Source organism: Amblyraja radiata, chromosome 19, assembly GCF_010909765.2.
Source record: "Amblyraja radiata isolate CabotCenter1 chromosome 19, sAmbRad1.1.pri, whole genome shotgun sequence".
In the NCBI taxonomy this organism is placed as follows: Eukaryota; Metazoa; Chordata; class Chondrichthyes; order Rajiformes; family Rajidae; genus Amblyraja; species Amblyraja radiata.
In genome coordinates, this window is record NC_045974.1 from 10,352,076 (window position 1) to 10,373,103 (window position 21,028).

Consider the following 21,028-nt stretch of genomic DNA (forward strand, 5'->3'; position numbering starts at 1 on the left):
AAGAGGTATAGAAGTGTGAAAATGCACACCTCCAGATTCAGGGACAGTTTCTTCCCAGCTGTTATCAGGCAACTGAACCATCCTACCAACAACTAGAGAGCTGTCCTGCAATACTAGCTACCTCATTGGAGACCCTCGGACTATCTTTGATCGGACTATAGTGGACTTTATCTTGCACTTATTCACGGTATACCTTTTACCATGTATCTGTACACTGTGGGTGGCTCGATTGTAATCATGTGTTGTCTTTCCGCTGACTGGTTAGCACGCAACAAAAGCTTTTCACTGCACCTCGGTACTAGTAGCAATAAACTAAAGTCAATTAGGAGCAGAATTCAGCCTACCAGGTCTACTCTGCCATTCAGTCATGGCTGATCGATTATATCTTTCCCCCTCAACCCCATTCCCCTGCCTTCTCCCCTTAACCCCCGACATCACATGACACCAATACTGGGCCACTATGTACGAGGTCCTCCCATGTATGTGTGCAACCACAAACCGTATACGGTACACGGCAGCATGAAAGATATCTGTTTGTGTGGAAAGAAATAGATAAAGACAACAATAAAATTCAATAACTTTTTAGTCAATAAGTTTCAATAAAAAATGCCAGATAAATACAGAAGAAACATTTCATGGTATTTACTGAACCTTTCTTGTACAAATGATATCAACACTATTCATTACAGTGGAACCTACCTAAGATCAACACCTTTTCAGTTTCAAACATTCTCTTTGCTACGTTTGCAGAAAGGTGAGTTGGATGGGAGTGTCGCCCCCTGAGTCTTTTCTCCTCCATTTGAGGGAGAACTTCTCTTGACCAGTCCATCGGCAACCTGGAGCCCATAGGGGGAGCCAAAGGTGGCGGTCAACCTAAGCCAAGCCCAGTGGCTGCCAACTCCTCATGTGGTACAAAGGTTGTTAGAAGATACAGTGCTCAAATGTGGAGGTAACGCCACCAAGATTTTTTTTTTAAGAATGTTTTTTTTTTGTTTTTTTTTTTAAGAGATTAGAGGAGGGGAGGGCAATTAAAAAAAAATCTTCCTGAAGAGGAGTTAATGTCATTAAGGAGTCCACTGCAATGATTTAAAAATAAATTATAACTGGAAATCCATTTACATTCCAGTGCACGTCTTGTGAACACGGGAACACTCGACCACAGCTCACATTCACCAGTTTCACGACGCCGCTGTGTAAATCATGTACCACATAGAGTTTCACCAAAAATTCATGCAGAACTTATACTGTCGGTGCCATGCTTCGGGGGGGGGGAGGGGGATAATGATGGGTGCTCCTTTAAAAAAAAAAAATAGCCCAAGAATGTGTCTGTGCAGCTAGGTGAGACCTGGCGGTTCTTGTCGGATGGAAGCACTGACTGGAGAAATGAGGAAATCAACAAACGTACCGCAATGTTGCTCATCGCCAGCCTGGCCCCGGACCACAATAGACGCGTGAAACATTCATTCCACTGGTGGGAGCTTTCGGGCTTGTAAACTTAATACATTCTATTTGCAAATGCTGCGCTCTTCTCTCTCCCTCCTCTCCCCTCCCCTCCCCTCCCCCGCGGCTGAGCTACCTAACGTGAAATTAATTATACGGACCCCAGGGATAAAGCTGCATCTTTCTCGCCAAAGGGAGCAGTCGGGCAAAGTCCACTGCACTACGCCGCGGAGCCGCCGCTCTCCAGTTGTACTTGGACGGGCAGAAGGGAAACCAAAGGCACAAAGTGCGCGGGGAAGGAATTGTGCAGTTGCTGGTTGAGACCGAAAGCTGGAGTAACTCAGCGGGACGGGACGGGACGGGACGGGCGCAGCTGCAACATCCCTGGAGAAAAGGAACGAGCGACATCAGCTATTGATATGTTTCAGTTTTAGGGATACAGCGTGGAAACAGGCCCTTCGGCCCATTGAGTCCGTGCCGATCAGCGTTCACCCCGCCCACTGCTAGCTCTATCCCACACACGAGAGACAATTTCACAGAAGCCAATTAACCTACAAACCTACAAACCTTAAAATTGAATCTGAAATCTAAACTACGCGTCTTAGGGGTGTGGGAGGAAACCCGAGCACCCGGAGAAAACCCACGTAGTCAAGACTAAAAACGTATCTATACTGCCAAGCATTTCCTTACGTCCACTGAGCGAGGGCTATATGTATATATGTATGTAATTTGTTTGTTTATACTATTCTTATAACAAATGTAAAGCACTTTGGCCAACGAGAGTTGTTTTTTTAAATGTGCTATATAAATAAATGTGACTTGACTAGTCACAGGGAGAACGTGCAAACCCCACGCAGACAGCACCCGTAGTCAGGATCGAACCCTGGTCTCTGTTAGGCAGAAACTCTACCGCTGTGCCACCGTGTCATCGGGGGATGCTACCAGACCCATTGAGTTACTCCGGCACTTTGTGTCCTTTCCCCCCCTGTAAACGAGCATCTGCAGTCCCTTGCGCCCGCAAAAGAAAAACTGGGCGACCCATCAAAGGGGTTATCATGACTTGCTGGGCTGGGATCCCGCCGATCTAATCAGGACAGCAGTCAGGTGCTTGAACGCCAATCGATCAGAGCAACATTTGGTGGCAATAGAAATGAGGCCAGGCAGTTTAATTAGCTCAGGTCCAGGGGATGAGCCTAGTATAACTATTGTGCCTTACATGCTGACATTCAGCTGGTTGGTCTAGGGAGGACACGTTTAGAGATATCATGACAAGAAAATAACACATCCGCACAACTACTTAGCTGATCAATGGCATTTTTTTGCTCCAGATCTGCAGAGTGGAGGGATATGGATCGCGTGCAACCTTATGAGATTAGTTTACCTAGGCATTGATATTCGGCACAGACTTTGTGGGCCTGTTCCTGTACCGTACTGTTCTATGCATCCCGCTGATCTATTCACTGCATTAATGTCGTCGTTGTATCTGTGGAACTTGTGTCCCCCAGGGAAAGAGTTCCTACAGGGTAGGTAGGCGCTATCTAAATGCACGAAAGGTGTTCCCCAGCTGTCCTGAGTTAAATGCAAAGGGCCAAGAGAGAGGCGGGAGGGGGAATGTGGAATTGGAATACTTTGTCACGTGTAACTAGGCAGTGAAATTCTTTGCTTGCATGTAATGTATGGGCGAGGCAAGCAGAGAGCTGTGTGCATCTGTTTTCTCCAAGACCCTTGCGACTCTCAACTAACACCCGCACCCCCATTGCATATCTTTCTGTAGGCGTACAGAACACGGGGAGGGTGCAATAATACCGACCTGCGATCTTACAAACCATGGGTCTGCCATTGTCTGATTGTGTGTTTGTGGTGGGGAGTGGTAGGGTGTGGGGGCTAGAACAGCCTTGATGTGCCGAACGGCCGCTGCCGAGCTTCACGCCCACTGTGCGAGCCCCTGGACAGGGTGCAGTCGCCCTGTATGGTGAGCTCATGGAAACACGAGAACGTGGTGGGCATTTGACCCCCGTCGCTTTTGTAAAAGAGTCACACACGGCACAAAAACAAAAAAATAAATAAATCACGCTGGAACCCGCAAAACAGAATGTACATACTGGATTTTGCAAAAAAAAAAAACATTCCTTTATTACAAATAAATCAGTCATATAAAACGTCGACATGCTTCTTCAACCCTTGCATTTATTGTACGCCACGCTATGCTGTGATCCACATAGAACGCCCTGTTTATTGCAATGGCTCAGGGCACAGGAGCCTCTCGAAAACTAGGGTGCAACAAGGGTAGATAGACCACAGAACCGAAAGGATAGATGCACAGTCACTAAACTTACAATTAGAACATCAGGCATGGGTTTCCCTCTGGCCCAGGGCCCGCGCACAAGTCCCAGGGCCCTTGTGTGTCTTCCTCGTCACTGGGATGCCGTGTCTCGGAATACACAAAGGGGAGGGAGGGGGGCAATCTCGCACTTGCCGAGCCCGGGGGGAGGGGGCTTCTCTCCCCTGTGGCCCCCCATCACCACCACCACCGCAGGCCGTCCTTCCTCCCCAGAGCGCTTTCCAAATGATGGGACGCGAAGGTGGGCTTCACGCATGCAGTCCCCGTTGGACTACTTCAAGCTGTGCACCAGATCCGGTCAGTTTGCATGGTTGCTGTAGCTGATGTAGGTGGTCTTGGTGGAGGAGGCTGCGGGAAAGAGAGAGAGGTTTGCCAGACAGATTAGAGCCGACATATTCATTTCACTTGCACTTTATGTGCTATGTGACAAATAAACCGTATTGTATTGTATTGTAAAGCAAATAACCGCAGATGCTGCTGCAGAATGATGAAAGGTGGACTCACTGGAATTTGGAAGGATGAGAGGGTATCTTATGCATATAAAATGCTTAAGGGATTGGATAGAAACATAGACAATAGGTGCAGGAGTAGGCCATTCGGCCCTTCGAACCTGCACCGCCATTCAATATGATCATGGCTGATCATCCAACTCAGTATCCTGTACCTGCCTTCTCTCCATTCCCCTGATCCCTTTAGCCACAAGGGCCACATCTAACTCCCTCTTAAATATAGCCAATGAACTGGCCTCAACTACCTTCTGTGGCAGAGAATTCCAGAGATTCACCACTCTCTGTGTAAAAAATGATTTTCTCATCTCAGTCCTAAAAGACTTCCCCCTCTTATCCTTAAACTGTGACCCCTTGTTCTGGACTTCCACAACATCGGGAATAATCTTCCTGCATCTAGCCTGTCCAACCCCTTAAGAATTTTGTAAGTTTCTATAAGATCCCCCCTCAATCTTCTAAATTCTAGCGTGTACAAGCCGAGTCTATCCAGTCTTTCTTCATATGAAAGTCCTGCCATCCCAGGAATCAGTCTAGTGACCCTTCTCTGTACTTCCTCTATGGCAAGAATGTCGTTGGCAAAAGATAGGCTAGGTGCAGGAAAAATGTTCCCCATGTTGGTGGAGTCCAGAACCAGGGGTAACAGTTTAAGAATAAAGGAGTAGGCCATTTAGGACTGAGATAAGGAAAAACGTTTTCACCCAGAGAGTTGTGAATCTGGAATTCTCTGCCACAGAAGACAGTGGAGGCCAATTCACTGGATGTATTCAAGAGAGAGTTAGATATAGCTCATAGGGCTAATGAATCAAGGGATATGGGGAGAAAGCAGGAACGAGGACTGACTGATTCTGGACGATCAGCCATGATCATATTGAATGGCGGTGGAGGCTCAAAGGGCCGAATGGTCTACTCCTGCACCTATTTCCTATGTTTCTATGTTTGCACCATAGACACAAAGGGCTGGAGTAACTTTTCCCCAGAGATGCTGCCCAACCCGCTGAGTTACTCCAGCACAAATGACCTCAGGCAGGACATTGACTGGTAGGTCCATTGTTCATAGGGAAGTTGTGATCTCACGAGGACGGGTCAGGCAGCATCTCTGGAGAAAAAGGATGGGTGATGTTTTGTGTGGGGGCCCTTCTTCAGACTGAATGTAGGGGGGGATGTGAAGAGCAGGAGGCGAGAAAAGACCAGGGTCGATCACGGCCAGCCACAAACAAGGGTGGTACATGGTGGACCCATTCTTGGCTGGGGTGATCTCAAGGTGTGATCTCAAGAGAAACAATGTGGAGAAGTTCCACAGTTCAGCGGTAGAGTCTTTGCCTTAAAGTGCAAGAGACCCGGGTTCGATCCTGACTACGGGTGCTGTATGCGTGGAGTTTGCACGTTCTACCTGTGACCGCGTGGGTTTCCCCCGGGTGCTCCACTTTCCTTCCCCCATTCCAAAGACGTGCAGGTTTGTAGATTAATTGGCTTCTGTAAATTGTCCCTAGTGTGTGTTGGATAGAACTAGTGTACATGAGGTCAGCAAGGACTCAATGGGCCAAGGACCCGTTTCCACACTGTATCTCTAAACTAAACTAACACTAAACTGCCTCCAGTGAGGAAACAAGAGGACAATCCAGTATCCGAACTCAATAGCCACAGGGCAGATGCAAGGAACTGCAGATGCTGGTTTACAAAAAAAGACAGAAAGTGCTGGAGTAACTCAAGTCAGGCAACGTGACTTATTTTGTAGATGCTGACTGATTCGCTGAGTTACTCCAGCACTTTGTGTTTTTTTTTGTAAACCAGCATCTGCAGTTGCTTGTGTCCTCCATAGGACAGGGCCCTACATCAATATCCAGAGATCGTAAATCCAGAGGTAATAAACTGGAGAATATGGTGAGCCATGGAAATATGGAGAACCTTCTTTTAACGCAGTACAATGCACTTTGAAGACCTTCTTTTAAAATGAAGTGGAATTAGATTCCATTGTAACTTTCAGAAGGGAATTGGAAAGGGTTTTAAAGGGAAGGATTTGAACTCTGAGGCCAAAGAGCAGTGGAGTGGAACAAATCAGGAAACACATTTTCAAAGAGTTAGCACAGACCTTATTAGCCAAGTTATCTTCAGCACCGTACAATTCTATAATAAACAGTAATCATGAAATTTTCAATCTCATTTTAATTTAACTGTCAAGCTGATGGAATGGGAACTTAAAAGTCATTGAGCTGCACAGCATGGAAACCGAGTACAGAAACAGGGACTGCAGATGCTCATTTATATCGAGGATAGACACAAAGTGCGGGTCAGGCAGCATCTCTGGAGAAATAGGATGGGTGACGTTTCGGGTCGGGACAATTCTTCAGACTGAAGATATCTGAAGAAGGGTCCCCACCCGAAACGTCACCCATCCTTTTTCTCCAGAGATGCTGCCTGACCCGCTGAGTCAGGCCAGCACGTTGTGTCTGTCCGTACTAAAGAAGGAGATGGTTAGTGTTCTTGGTGTATGTTCAAGGTGGTCTAATATTTCCATTATGCGGAGAGTTGCAATGTTTTGATCCAGCATTAACGAAGGAAGCGTGAAAAAGTTTTGAACGAGGTTGGTGTGTAACCTGGATGAGAACTCATGCAGTGATCGTGTCCCATGCCCATGTGGTGTCTCTGATCATTTATTACGCTGATCTGACAGACAAATGGTGGGAAATTGTTTTAGATAGTACTTTATCTTCATAATTGCTGATCTTGGGGGAGATGAGAGGAACCTGGAGAGGTTGGGGGGGAAGATCCCCCTGCCACGGGTACCATGTAATCCCGTGCTACCTGCTCCATGGTCGGATAGTCGACGACCAAACCGTCTCCCCCACCTGGTTTGCCAGGTGAGGAGGGGGCTGTGGACCCCCAGCAGGACCAAAAACAAGACCTATCAAAAGGCGGATGAGCCTCTAGCGAGCCAACGGCCATCCACACTTCAGTAGAACTTCTGATCACTGTCGTACATATCATTGTGAGGAATGATGATAAAGCACACACACGCCAAAATCCTATACTTCCAGCGGCCGAAGTCTGCAAGAACTGGCGGAAAGGAGCACCACTGCGTCGCTAATGTGTTCAACGATGATGAATGGAGAGGTCTGTTTCAGGGGAATACAAATGGGAACAGGACCAGCCCTGTGAATTAACATGATATGTTTATGTTTAAGGAATCGAGAACCAGAGGACATAGGTTTAAGGTGAGGGGGGAAAGATTTAATAGGAAGCTGAGGGGTAACTTTTTCACACAAATGGTGCTGGGTGTATGGAGGAGATAGTTGAGGCAGGCTCTATCGCAACGTTTGAGAAACATTTACACAGGTAGATTGATAGGACAGGTTTAGAAGAATATGGGCCAAACGCAGGCAGGTGGGACATGCAGGTAGATGGGGCATGTTGGATGGTGTGGGCAAGTTGGGCCGAAGGCCCCACTCGCATGTTGTATGACTATAAAAATGGAAATTTGGTAATCCTTTTAATATAGTCTAAATCACTCAAGTGTGACCATAGCTTAAAAATATTAAACTAAGACTTAAAATTGAATGATAAAGAACTTCTCCATTTCTTAATACTTCTGTGTCTGGAACCAATTGTTTTTCAATTTGATGAAGCATTGCTTTCAATAAAAGACTGGACCAGGAGCACATCCTATCTGTCGAACACCTAGTGGTGGTGTAACTCAGCGGATCAGGCACCATCTCTGGAGGACATGGAGAGGCGACGTTTTAGCTTGGGACCCTTGACCCTTCTCCAGACTCTTCTGGGCAGCACGGTGGCGCAGCGGTAGAGTTGCTGCCGTACAGCGCCAGAGACCCGGGTTCGATCCTGACTACTGCTGCTGTCTGTACGGAGTTTGTACGTTCTCCCAGTGACAACAAGGGTTTTCTCCAGGAGCTCCGGTTTCCTCCCACACTCCAAAGGTGTGCAGGTTTGTAGGTTAAATGGCTTCTGTAAATGTGTTGGATAGAACTGATTGCTGGTTGGCAAGGACTCGGTGGGCTGAAGGGCCTGTTTCCACGCTGTATCTCTTAAACTAAACTAACAAACTAGACTCTGAGGACTAACTGAACTACTCCAGCACTGTGTTCCATACAAGATTCTTCCCAGCTGTTATCGGGCAACTGAACCATCCAATCCACAACTAGAGAGCAGTCCTGAACTACTAATTACCTCATTGGAGACCTACGGACGATCTTTGATCAGACTTTATTGGCGTTATCTTGCAGTAAGCATTATTCACCTCGGTACACGTGACAGTAAACTAAACTCAAACTAAAACTAATTAAAAAGATTGCAGCATCTTCAATTCATCGTACCTCCATATTCCACCTATCCACAAGCACCCGGCACTTCAGAATACATCGTGACTGCAGAAAAAGTGCATTAGAAGGCTTCAAATACAAAATATACCATTACGGGCGGCACGGTGGCGCGGCAGTAGAGTTGTTACCTTACAGTGCTTACAGGGCAAGAGACCCGGGTTCCATCCCGACTACGGATGCTCGTCTGTATGGAGTTTGTATGTTCTCCCCGTGACCACATGGGTGCTCTCCTCCCACACTCTATATGGCCAATTAACCCACAAAACGTACAGCTTAGTAGGTTAATTAATAATAATAATAATGGATGGGATTTATATAGCGCCTTTCTAATACTCAAGGCGCTTTACATCGCATTATTCATTCACTCCTCAGTCACACTCGGTGGTGGTAAGCTACTTCTGTAGCCACAGCTGCCCTGGGGCAGACTGACGGAAGCGTGGCTGCCAATCTGAGCCTACGGCCCCTCCGACCACCACCAATCACTCACACACATTCACACACAGGCAAAGGTGGGTGAACTGTCTTGCCCAAGGACACAACGACAGTATGCACTCCAAGCGGGATTCGAACCGGCCACCTTCCGGTCGCCAGCCGAACACTTAGCCCATTGTGCCATCATATCGAAGTGAGAATTGTCCCTCGTATGTGTAGGGTAGTGTTAATGTGCGGGGATCGCTGATCGGTGCGGACTCGGTGGGCCGAAGGGTCTGTTTCCGCGCTGTACCTCTTAAATAACCTAAACTAAACTAAACCTTTTCCTGAGGACAATGACCCTTTAATGCATTAAATTAAAATTCAGGTGAGATTTAGTCGGTGTGTTAAATGTTCGATACAAATAACGCAACAATAAATATCCCTGCTCTATTCATCAGACTATTGTCGAGGATAACCTAATACATAAGTGGATTTAATTGCTCATCAAGAAGCCTTTTGTTTGCACTTCTGTTTGGTTTCTGAAATGTGCATTCAATCATTCCTTCAAATATAATGAAATAGAGTGGAATATTGCCTGAAACCAAGGTCATCTTTTAACCCAAGATCATACGTGCAAAATCTAATTTACATTTGCTCTATTGCACCCTTGTGCTAGACAAGGTCTCTTTTATTTGTGTAACTAAATATCTCAGAGAAGAATAGACCAGGGTTTTCATGATAACAAAAGGCAAACACAGCAGGTCAGGCAGCATCTATGGAGGGAAATGGACCGCCAATATATCATACAAAAAAGGACACAAAGTGTTGGAGTAACTCAGCGGGTCAGGCAGCACCCCTGGAGAACATGGATAGGTGATGTTTCGGGTCAGGACCCTTTTTCAAACTGAAGAAATATCAGTCTGAAGAAGGGTCCCGACCTTTGTCCTTAGCTCAAGATTCCAGCGTCTGCAGTTCCTTGTGTAAGCGTTTCACTCTTTAACTTGTCATATACTGTAGTCATTCTGCATGGAAACAAGCCTCTCAGCTCAACCTGCCTACGCCGACTAACATGCCCCATCTACACTAGTCCGACCTGCCTGCATTTGGCCCATATCCTTCCAAATCTTTCCTGACCATGTACCTGTCCAAATGTCTTTTAAATGTTGTGATAGTACCTGCGTCAACTAGTTCCACTGGTAGCTCGTTCCATACACCAACCTCGGGTTCCTATTAAATCTTTCCCCTCTCACCTTAAACCTATGTGCAGTTGTCCACTGGTTCTTCATTTATTCTACATTTACTCTATGCATTTACCCTAGCTATTACTATGATATTGGGAGGTACAGTAGCACAGAAGTAGAGTTGCTGCCTGAAGGGCCTGTCCCATTGCGGCGACCTAATTCACAAGTTTAGAAAAGTTTGCCCTTGACTCATACTCGCAGCATGGTCGACATGAGGTCCTAGGAGGTCTTTGTAGCTCTCCTTCATGCTCAAGAGTAGTCCCCGCGTGCTCGAGGCCTCAGCTAGGTCGCAGCCTTTTTCTGAACATGCTGAAAAATGCCCGCAAGTAAAAAAAGGTCGCCATGGAAAAAAATCTATTTTTTTACTCGTAGGTTTAGTCGAGGTAGGTCATAATAGGTCGGCATGCTATCCTAGGTAATCAAAGGCAATCGAAGGTAGTCGAAGGTAAAGCGCGTTGAGAAAAGAAAGGTAAATAAATCGGTAATGTTAAATGCCCGCTAAACTTTATTAAGCGTTGACTGCCTTCTTAAAATTGACTCCATTCCTTCTCCCTCCTTCTCTCCCCTTCTCTTCCCCACCCCCCTCTCTAGAGGACTTACTGTACTGTGCCAGCCGTCTTTTACCTTCCTGTTCATCGCAGGTGTGAATTTCAGTCAGCGCTCTCCCGCTTTCCCTGGCCCCCGCCTTTGCGATGTGTGTGTGTGTGTGTGCGTGCGTGCGTGCGTGTGTGTGTGTGTGTGTGTGTGTGTGTGTGTGTGTGTGTGTGTGTGTGTGTGTGTGTTTGTGTGTGTGTGTGTGTGTGTGTGTGTGTGCGCGTGTGTGTGCAGACAGTCGATTCGGCTCGCGGTTTCATCGCTGACGGTCGATCCAGCTCGAAGTTTTTCAGGCGAGTGCCCTCAAGCTTGAAGGTCGAAGACAGTCGCTGAAAAGTCGCATCAGTGGGATAAGCCCTTTACAGCATCAGAGACCAGGGTTCGATCATGACTACCGGTGCTGTCGGTACGGAGTTTATATGTTCTCCCCATGACCACGTGGGTTTTCTACAGGATCTCCAGTTTCCTCCCACACGCCAAGGATGGACGGGTTTGTCGGTTAATTGGCTTTAGTAGGGTGTGTTGGGTAGTGCCAGTGTGCGGGGATCGTTGGTCGGAGCGGACTCGGTGGGCTGTAATTAGGTATGTTGCAAAACCTACCTTAAGCATCGCTGCAGATCTGTCCAAGCCCGTGTGTGCGATTTTGGCGCCGTTGAGAGGGGGGTGGGTTTAAAACGCGATTTTCCCTAGGCTATTCAAATCGAGGTTGTTCAGCCTACTTAGTTGCTGATGAAAAATCGCTTCAAGTTTCGTTCGCTGGAGCTATTTTTAAATTGAATTGGTTAATTTAATTGTTATAGTAGGTTAAAAATTATCCTCTAAACCCGCGACCGCCGACAACGGGACGGATCTCATACAGGGGACAACGGAAGGTAGGTTGTTTATTTTTACATTAAAAAGGGCTTCTTAAGATCCCTTTATACAAAGTTTTATGTTGCGAGTAGCTAATTTGGGGCCCCATTAAATCCCGCAGTATTTTTCTGGGCATTTGGGGTACAAATTCACTGCAATGGGAACGTTCTAAACCAGCGCGTTCCACAGAGTTCCACAGGATCCCACTCGAAAGCTGATTTAAATGGCCATTAATTTACAGCAATTGAACACTAAATTCCTTCCATTTGGCCTATAAATTAATGTAAATGAGATTTAAAAATCATGTTTTATTGTGAATTCTTTGTGAATGTTATTTGGACACTTAGGCTATTTAAAAATGTTAATCTTTTCTTAAGAAATGGATAGATGTTTAGATCTAGTAATTGAAGTTTGGAATTAGCTACAATTGGGTAACTAACTAATTATATGCTTTAATTTCAGGTCATCCAAGTAATATTGTTTCATATTTATTTCAGAATGCTTCAATTTATAATAACTGAAAATTTATTTCAGTTCTCTTAGTTTTTAAGAAAGTTATGGCCATTTCACTGTCCTCGATCACAGTCTTTGTGTTAAGTCAATGGAAAAGCAATAGGGAACAAGATGGTAATTTCCGAGTATGACAATGGCCATAACTTTTTTAATACTGAAGATATGAAAGTGAATTAGGTGTCAAATTAAACTTATTTTTGTGCTTTATCTGATGGGATAAATTGCAGACTTGATTTTTGAAAATCTCAAAATCTCAAAATCTTGTAACATTGCTACTGTAATGGCCTGTTTCCGCGCAGTTTCTCTACACTAAAACTAAACTAAACTCGGTATAGCATGGAGGTAGCACCTTACTGTTCTGTACCGATGGACCCTTCCTAACTAATATATTGAAGGAGGACCTTCAGCGCATTGTCAGTAGCAATCACCATGAAATTACAGTAGTTGCAGCCTTACTGTTCATCTCGTGAATGATTTTATTTAAAAAATAATTTGCTACAATTAAATGAAATTGGATTGTACAATGAATGGGTTTACAATGAATTCTAATTGTCAGGTCAACTCTGTAATTGGCAGGTTAGCTTGCTGAGGGTGTTTGCAAAAGTGTTTGGAAATTGTTTTGTCCGAGCTTATTCAAAAGCAGTCAATGAGTATTTTATATGTGCACAAAGAATTGAAACATCTTATAGCTTTGCCAATGTTATCTTCTCTTAATGGCACAATTACTACACCCCATTCCAGAAATATGCTGAATGTTTCACATAATTACTTGAACGATTACCAGAGATATCAGGGAAGGGCGATCAGTCAGTAATCTAATATCACATCTAACAATAAATGTTAGGTGTGATATTAGATTACCCACTTAGTGCTCTGTAGCAAACTGGGGACACAATGTGAGAGCTTACATGGGTAGACAACAATTCAGGTCGGGACCCTTCCTCAGAGTCTCTGGAGAAAAAGGATGGGTGATGTTTCGAGTCGGGACCCTTCTTCAGACCCGAAACGTCACCCATTCTTTTTCTCCAGCGATGCTGCCTGACCCGCTGATTTACTCCAGCACTTTGTGTTAATATCTTTGGCATCCGCAGTTCTTTGTTTCTACATCAAACCCTAATGATCTTTGACAATGGGAAAAAATAGCTTCGACAAATAGCTAATAAGCTATTCGTAAACCGGGGAGATCGTACATACTCTGTACAGACAAGCATCTGCAGTCGGGTGTCCAGGTGTAAGGCAGCGACTCTACCGCTGCACCACTGCACCGCAGAGTTTATTAAAGGTTGTGATGGTAGAGTGTCAACCAATCGTTCGATGCTGAAAATTGTACTTACTGTTTGTTTCTAGGCTTTCACAGAGTTCTGTTTTGACCTCTCCATTTGGCCTTTCACTTGCTTTCTGCGACAATTTGGTAGTCATCGTGGCTGCTGTCACCACCGCCTTGAAGCTACGCTTGCGTTTTTGCATGTTCTGCTCTGGATGAAGGATGATAATGTAAACCTTAGGCATGTACAGCATGCCCAGGGATACAGAAGCACTTAGACTCATGGATATGGTGAGGGTGGTCGTCTGAATGTACATCTGCAAGGAAAAGAAAGGATATGTTAATTGAAGTCCAAGGACCGCTGATATGTACTGATCAAATTACAGATGCATTGCTCCTATCAAACAGAGTGTGACATGATTGAACAGTGGAAAGATGTGATGCATAAAGAATGTAATTTGTTCATACAACAGGAGGCCAAATAAAATTCATATAAGTTTTCTGCAAAATTTTAAAGGCTAGTTTTGCGCCATATCGATGTTAAGTTCCAAAATTAACCGAGTTACAATTTCCACTGATGGTGAATTAATGTTTTATGGATAAGATTCCTAAGACCATTACTTTATTGGTGAAGTGGATTTAATATGCTGAGTAAATCAAATCAGACACATGAACTGTTCCCAATCTGTGATGATAAAAAATGACTGGAAGGTGATTATTTTGCAATTCTGCTTCAATCTTGGAATTAACTCCAAACCGTACTGATGCTAATTTACAAAGTACTCATTTTAATCCAATCTCTTTAAACCTGCGACAACATAATAGACAATAGGTGCAGGAGTAGGCCAGTTGGCCCTTCGAGCCAGCACCGCCATTCAATGTGATCATGGCTAATCATCCACAATCAGTACCCCGTTCCTGCCTTCTCCCCATATCCCTTGACTCAGCTATCTTTAAGAGCCCTATCAAGCTCTCTCTTGAAAGTATCCAGAGAACGGGCCTCCACCGCCCTCCGAGGCAGAGAATTCCACACTCACAACTCTCTGTGTGAAAAAATGTTTCCTCATCTCCGTTCTAAATGCCTTACCCCTCATTCTTAAATATGTACTTAGTCAAAATCCAAATATGTACATCTGCTTAATGAAGCTAAAATCCAGTGTGGATGGAAATCAATTTCTATAGATGCACTATAATCTATAGATTCTATAGATTCACGGCACGGTGGCGCAGAGGCAAAGGTGCTGCCTCACAGCGCCAGAAACCTGAGTTGCCATCCCGACTATGGGTGCTGTCTGTACGGAGTTTGTACGTTCGCCCTGTGACCGCGTGGATTTTCTCCGAGATCTTTGGTAGATGTAATTGTTCGGCGCGGACTTGTAGGGCCGAGATGGCCTGTTTCCGTGCTGTAATTGTTATATGGTTATATGGTTACATGTTTGGAGGTTAATTTGCCTGGTAAAATTGTAAAGTAAATTGTCCCTAGTGTGTGCAGGAGTGGATAGGCGTGTGTGGCGGTCGCTAGTCGGCACGGACTCGGTGGGCCGAAGGGCCTGTTCCCACCCTGTATCTCCAAACTAAACTAAACTATAAAACGTATCCTCCTAGGGTGCATCACAATTTACAATTTACAATTGGTCTGCCCGAGATCACAAGAAATTACAGAGAGTTGTGGACGCAGCCCAGTACAACTCACAAGCCAGTCTCACCCACCATTGAGTCTATCTACACTTCATGCTGCCTCTGGAAAGCAACCAACATAATCAAACACCACTCACAATCCGGTCATTCCCTCATTTCCGTTCTCCCGTTAGGCACAAGATACAAAAGCTTGCAAGCACATACCACCAGATTCAAGGAAAGTTTCTTCCCCGCTTCCACCAGATCTTGAAGGGACTTCTCAGCAACTAATGCCCCTGTCCCACTTAGGAAACCTGAACGGAAACCTCTGGAGACTTTGCGCCCCACCCAAGGTTTCCGTGCGGTTCCCGGAGGTTTTTGTCAGTCTCCCTAATGGTCGAAAGTGGTTTCCGCTTCTTCTATGTTCCGGCGATTATTTAAAAAAATTCAAAATCGGCCGCGACTAAAAATAGGTTGCCGTTTTAAAATTCGGTAATTTTTTAGTCGAAGCCGGTTGCGATGCTAGTTGAAGGTGGTTGCCGGAAGTTGCAGGTACTGGAAGGTAAGACCTCCCTGGTGGAATAAAACTGTGTGAAAAAAAGGTCTTACCTTCCACTACCTGCAACCTCCGGCAACCACCTACAACTAGCATCGCAACCGGCTTCGACTAAAAAATTACCGATTTTTATAACGGCAACCTAATCTTAGTCGCGGCCGGTTTTGAATTTTTTTAAATAATCGCCGGAACATAGAAGAAGCGGAAACCACCTTCGACCATTAGGGAGACTGACAAAAACCTCCGGGAACCGCACGGAAACCTTGGGTGGGGCGCAAAGTCTCCAGAGGTTTCCGTTCAGGTTTCCTAAGTGGGACAGGGGCATTAGGATGTATTCCAAATACCCCAATCTCCCTTGTTGCAGCCTTTGCATATTTTCTTTCACCTGCACTTTCTCTGCCACCGTAACACGACATTCTCTACAGTTTGATTATATTTTATTTTACGCTGGTGCTGTAAGGCAGCAACTCTGCCTCAAGTACTTTGTGTTTCCATAGTAATTCAAAGCACTTTAATTTACAGAAGCTGATTGGCCATGTATCTATTACCAACTTCTTCAAAATAGTTCACTGAGTAAAAGCAAATCCCAGTGTGAATGTTTATCACATGTTTATTTGAGTCAATGCCTTGCCCTTGCTTTGACAAATTGGATCACTGATGGAATTGTGCCTTCAGATATTGTCGGCGGCTTCAGCAAAATGGAGCCTCCCTCATCTAAAGACATTCGATCATAAAGAGTCTGTTGACTCATCTCTCACGGTCCGGACAACAAACCCCTCTCCACACTCCAACACTTGTCACCGCACAGTACATGAATTATAAAAGTGTCTTTGACCTTATAACTTACACAGCGTTCACCTGCATTTCCTGGTGAGTGGGGGCTCAAACACACTTGAGACCATTGTAGAAAATATACCTTAGATCAGCTCAACATTGCAGTAATGGATGTTGTTTGGGATCTACTTTAGTTTAGTTAAGTTTGGGGTGGCACGGTGGTGCAGCAGTAGAATTGCTGCTTTACAAAGCCTGAGACCCGGGTTCGATCCTGCCTATGGGTGCTGCATGTACGGAGTTTGTGCGTTCTACCTGTGGCCTGTGTGGGCTTTCTCCGGATGCTCCGGTTTCCTCCCACACTCCAAAGGCGTACAGGTTTGTAAACTAATTGGCTTGGTAAAATTGTCAACTGTCTCTAGTGCGTAGGATAGTGTTGGTGTACAGGGGTAGCTGGTCAGCGTGGACTCAGTGGGCCGAAGGGCCTGTTTCCATGCTGTATCTCTAAACTAAACTATACTGGTTTATTGTCTCGTGTACTGAGATACAATGAAAAGCTTTATGTCGCATGCTAACCAGTCAGCGGAATGACTACACATAATTACAATCGAGCCAACCACAGTGTACAGATACATGATAAAGGGAATAACATTTGGTGCTATATAAAGTCCAGTAAAGTCTGATTCTAGATAGTCCTAGGGTCTCCAATGAGGTAGATTGTAGCTCAGGACAACTCTCTAGTTGTTGATAGGATGGTTCAATTGCCTGATAACAGCTGGGAAGAAACTGTTCCTGAATCTGGAGGTGTGCATTTTCAGATTTCTGTACCTCTTGCCTGACGGGGGAGAGGGGAGATGAGGGAGTGACCAGTGAGAGGCTGGTCCTTGATTATGCTGCTGGCCTTGCTGAGGCAGCGTGAAGTGTAGATGGACTCAATGGAAGGGAGGTTGGTTTATGTGACGGTCTGGCTTGCGTCCGCAATTCCTTGCAGTCTTGGACGGAGATGTTCAAACTAACACTCCTAGTGTATAGAATAGTACGGGTGTCGGGGGTTATGTGGTGAAAGCAGGAGAATGGGGTTGAGACAGGAGATAGTTCAGCCACGATTGAATGGCAGAGTAGATCTGATGGGGCAAATGGGCTAATTCTGCTCCTTATAACATATGAACTTATGAAGTGGCCATTGGTGTTGTACAAGGCACAGTAAAGCTCACCAGAGAAGGGCAAAGGCATAGCGTCATACAGAACAAAAACAGGCCCTTCGGCCCAACTCGCCCATGCCGACCAACATGCCCCAGGCAACAGAACTCTCTCAAGGGGCTCATCAAGTGTTGGACTGGCTACACGCTGCTTTGCAGCAGAATGTTTTGCTTCTAAGATCATCCTGCTCTTCATTAAATGCCTTTTTCTGCTTCAAAGTGAAAAAGCATGCCTCTTAGCAAAAAATAAATAGACATTATCTGTAAAGTTATGTGGTGATTTGTCATTGTCTGCACAGTCCACTCATGTGGACACAACAAATGTATGTGCCTAGAAGGAGATTTTAATGAAGCAACAAATATAGTCTTTTACTGTTCGATGCATGAACAGCCAAGTAACCACTGGCCTGAAGAACAGGATAAAAGCAAGGTCAGATGACTGGTAATGCATTTTAAAAATGCATCATCAACTCTGGGTTTAGCTTGTTTAAGAAGGAACTGCAGATGCTGGAAAATCGAAGGTACACAAAAATGCTGGAGAAACTCAGCGGGTGCAGCAGCATCTATGGAGCGAAGGAAATAGGCAACGTTTCGGGACGAAACGTTGCCTATTTCCTTCGCTCCATAGATGCTGCTGCACCCGCTGAGTTTCTCCAGCATTTTTGTGTACCCTGGGTTTAGCTTACTGAATAGCCCAAGCTAACTAAGTTGAAGAGAAAGCTGGAGTAACTCAGCGGGTCAGGCAGCATCTCTGGAGAAAAGGAATCGGTGACGTTTCTTCAGACTGAGAGTCAGGGGAAAGGGAAACGAGAGATTATAATAATAATAATAATAATAATAAATTTTATTTAATGGGCGCCTTTCAGACATCTCAAGGACACCTTACATAGTAATCGGAATAAAAATATATAATCGGAATAGAACAAGTAAAAAAGACATCACAGAGACACAAATTAAAAACAGAATTCAATCCAAAAACAGAAAATCAAAAACACAGTGTGAAGATGGTGATGTAGAGAGATATAGAACAGATGAATGCAAGATATGCAAAAAATGTAACGATGAAAAAGGAAATCAGCCGTTGTTAGCTGGGTGAAAACCAGTTACAAACAATGAGACTCAATAAGAAGGCTCTGCGTAGAATCGGAGAGCAGAATCACAGAGGGAGAGCAACGAGACTCATAGAGTCATAGAGTGATACAGTGTGGATACAGGCCCTTCGGCCCAACTTGCCCACACTGGCCAACATGTCCCAGCTACATTAATCCCACCTGCCTGCATTTGGTCCATATCGCTCCAAACTTGTCCTATCCATGTACTTGTCTAATTGTTTCTTAAACATTTGGATATTCCCAGCCTCAACTACCTCCTCTGGCAGCTTGTTCCATACACCCACCACCCTTTGTGTGAAAAAGTTACCCCTCAGATTCTTATTAAATCTTTTCCCCTTCACTTTGAACCTGTGTCCTCTGGTCTCCGATTCCCCTACTCTGGGCAAGAGATTCTGTGCCTCTACCCGATTTATTCCTCTCATTATTTTTATACACCTCTATAAGATCACCTCTCATCCTCCTGCGCTCCAAGGAAGAGGATGAGACCCAGTCGACTCAACCTCTTCCTATAGCTCAGGCCCTCTGGTCCTGTCAACATCCTCGTAAATCTTCTCTGAACCCTTTCAAGCTTGACAATATCTTTCCTATAACACGGTGCCCAGAACTGAACAAAATTCAGAGAGAGGATTTTGCAGAACTCTCGTCGGAGAGAGGAGGAGAACTTCTTCACACCCTACGACATACGTCTCCTCAGCCTGATCCGCCAAGTTTGAGATCAGCTTCCAAGAGGTACCAGCAACCACTAAATATGTGGTGACCATTATTCATCCTCTGGTTGTACCCACCCCATGGTTCAGTGCCATCAACCTTGTCTCCGAGTCAGAAACCTGTGCTGTTAGGTCGCTGAGGATTCTTGCTAGACAAGGGAGTGAAAGGTTACCGAGAGTAGACAAGAATATAGAGTGCAGGTTAAAATTAGATCAGCCGTGACATTTTGAATGACGAAACAGACCTGAGGGGGGGTCAGTGGTCCACCCCTGCAACTAATCATATTCCGGTGTTATTGAGCGATAGCTAAAGCAATTAGATGTCATTTTTTTACCGCTATTTACAGTCATGCACAAATGAACAGCTTTTACTTGTGGCCTTTACAACAATCTCTCGGCTCTGCATCTAATCAAAACAGACATTAAAGAAACTGATGGATAGATTTTGGTTCTGCGCACGATGAGAGCTTCGTTTAAGTCATTTCTGCGTGTCCCTGGTTAATCGTGTATTCAGTGCGAGGATTAACAGGCAATATTTCATCGGAAGGAATGCACAATGTAGGCACAGATGAAATGCTCTGTAATTTCAAATGTGGAAATCCTAGCACAAATTCATTTACAGGTAAGGTATTGCCCGCGGCCATGAGATATCATTGCATACAGCAGTATAAATAAGCACTAACATGAAGATGTTAGGCACAGATTCAACTTTCAACAATCTAAACAAGAAATATCTCTGATGTTTTAGATTTTTGTTCTCTACATCTCTACTTCATTGCTGTCCCTCGGACTATCTTTGATCAGACTTTACTGGCTTTACCACGCACTCAACAAGGTTGGGCAGTGGTAGAGTTGCTGCCTTATAGTGCTTTCAGCGCCTGAGACCCAGGTTCGATCCCGACATCCCGTGCTGTAATTGTTATATGGTTATATATCTGGTGCTGTCTGTACGGAGTTTGTACGTTCTCCCCGTGACCACATGGGTTTTCTCCGAAATCTTTGCTTTCCTCCCACACTCCAGAAACATACACATTTGTAGGTTGATTTGCTTGGTATAAATGTGAATTGTCCCTAGTGTGTGTAGGATAGTGTTAATGTGCGGGGATCGCTGGTCGGCGCGGACTCGGTGAGCCGAAGGGCCTGTTTCCACGCTGAATATCTAAACTAAATGTTATTCCCTAATCATGTAAATGGCTCAATAGTAATTATGTATTGTCTTTGCGCTGACTGGTTAGCAGGCAACAAAAGCTTTTCATTGTACCAATAAATCAAACTCAAACTCAGTACATGTGACAATAAACTAAACTAAACTAAATCCCAAGCAACATTCAGTGTTGCAGCGTTGTGCTCATATTTCACTTGGGCAGCTTACAACACAGCGTTATGAAAATTAAATTCTCTAACTTCAAGTAACCCTTGAAACCCTCTCTCTCCCCGTCCCTCCTGCACCCAACTCATTGAACGAGCTTCAAAGCCGTCTTGTTGAGTCTCATTGTATGAATGAATGAATAGGTTTATTGGCCAAGTATGTACACATACAAGGAATTTGGCTTGGTGCTCCACTCGC

The 21,028-nt window shown here is 44.9% G+C and overlaps 1 protein-coding gene across 1 annotated transcript in view; it reads right to left on the bottom strand.

The window, feature by feature from the left end:
• Positions 1 to 2,792: 2,792 nt before the first annotated feature.
• grm8 (glutamate metabotropic receptor 8) overlaps positions 2,793 to 21,028 on the bottom strand; it is a 272,924-nt gene continuing 254,688 nt past the window's right edge. Inside the window, exons 10-11 of the mRNA XM_033037645.1 lie at positions 13,570 to 13,816; positions 2,793 to 4,129 (exon numbers count right to left, since the gene is read on the bottom strand). Of these exons, the coding sequence (XP_032893536.1) occupies positions 4,080 to 4,129; positions 13,570 to 13,816 (297 nt within the window). The 3' untranslated portion in view covers positions 2,793 to 4,079. The remainder of the gene's footprint in view (positions 4,130 to 13,569; positions 13,817 to 21,028) is intronic.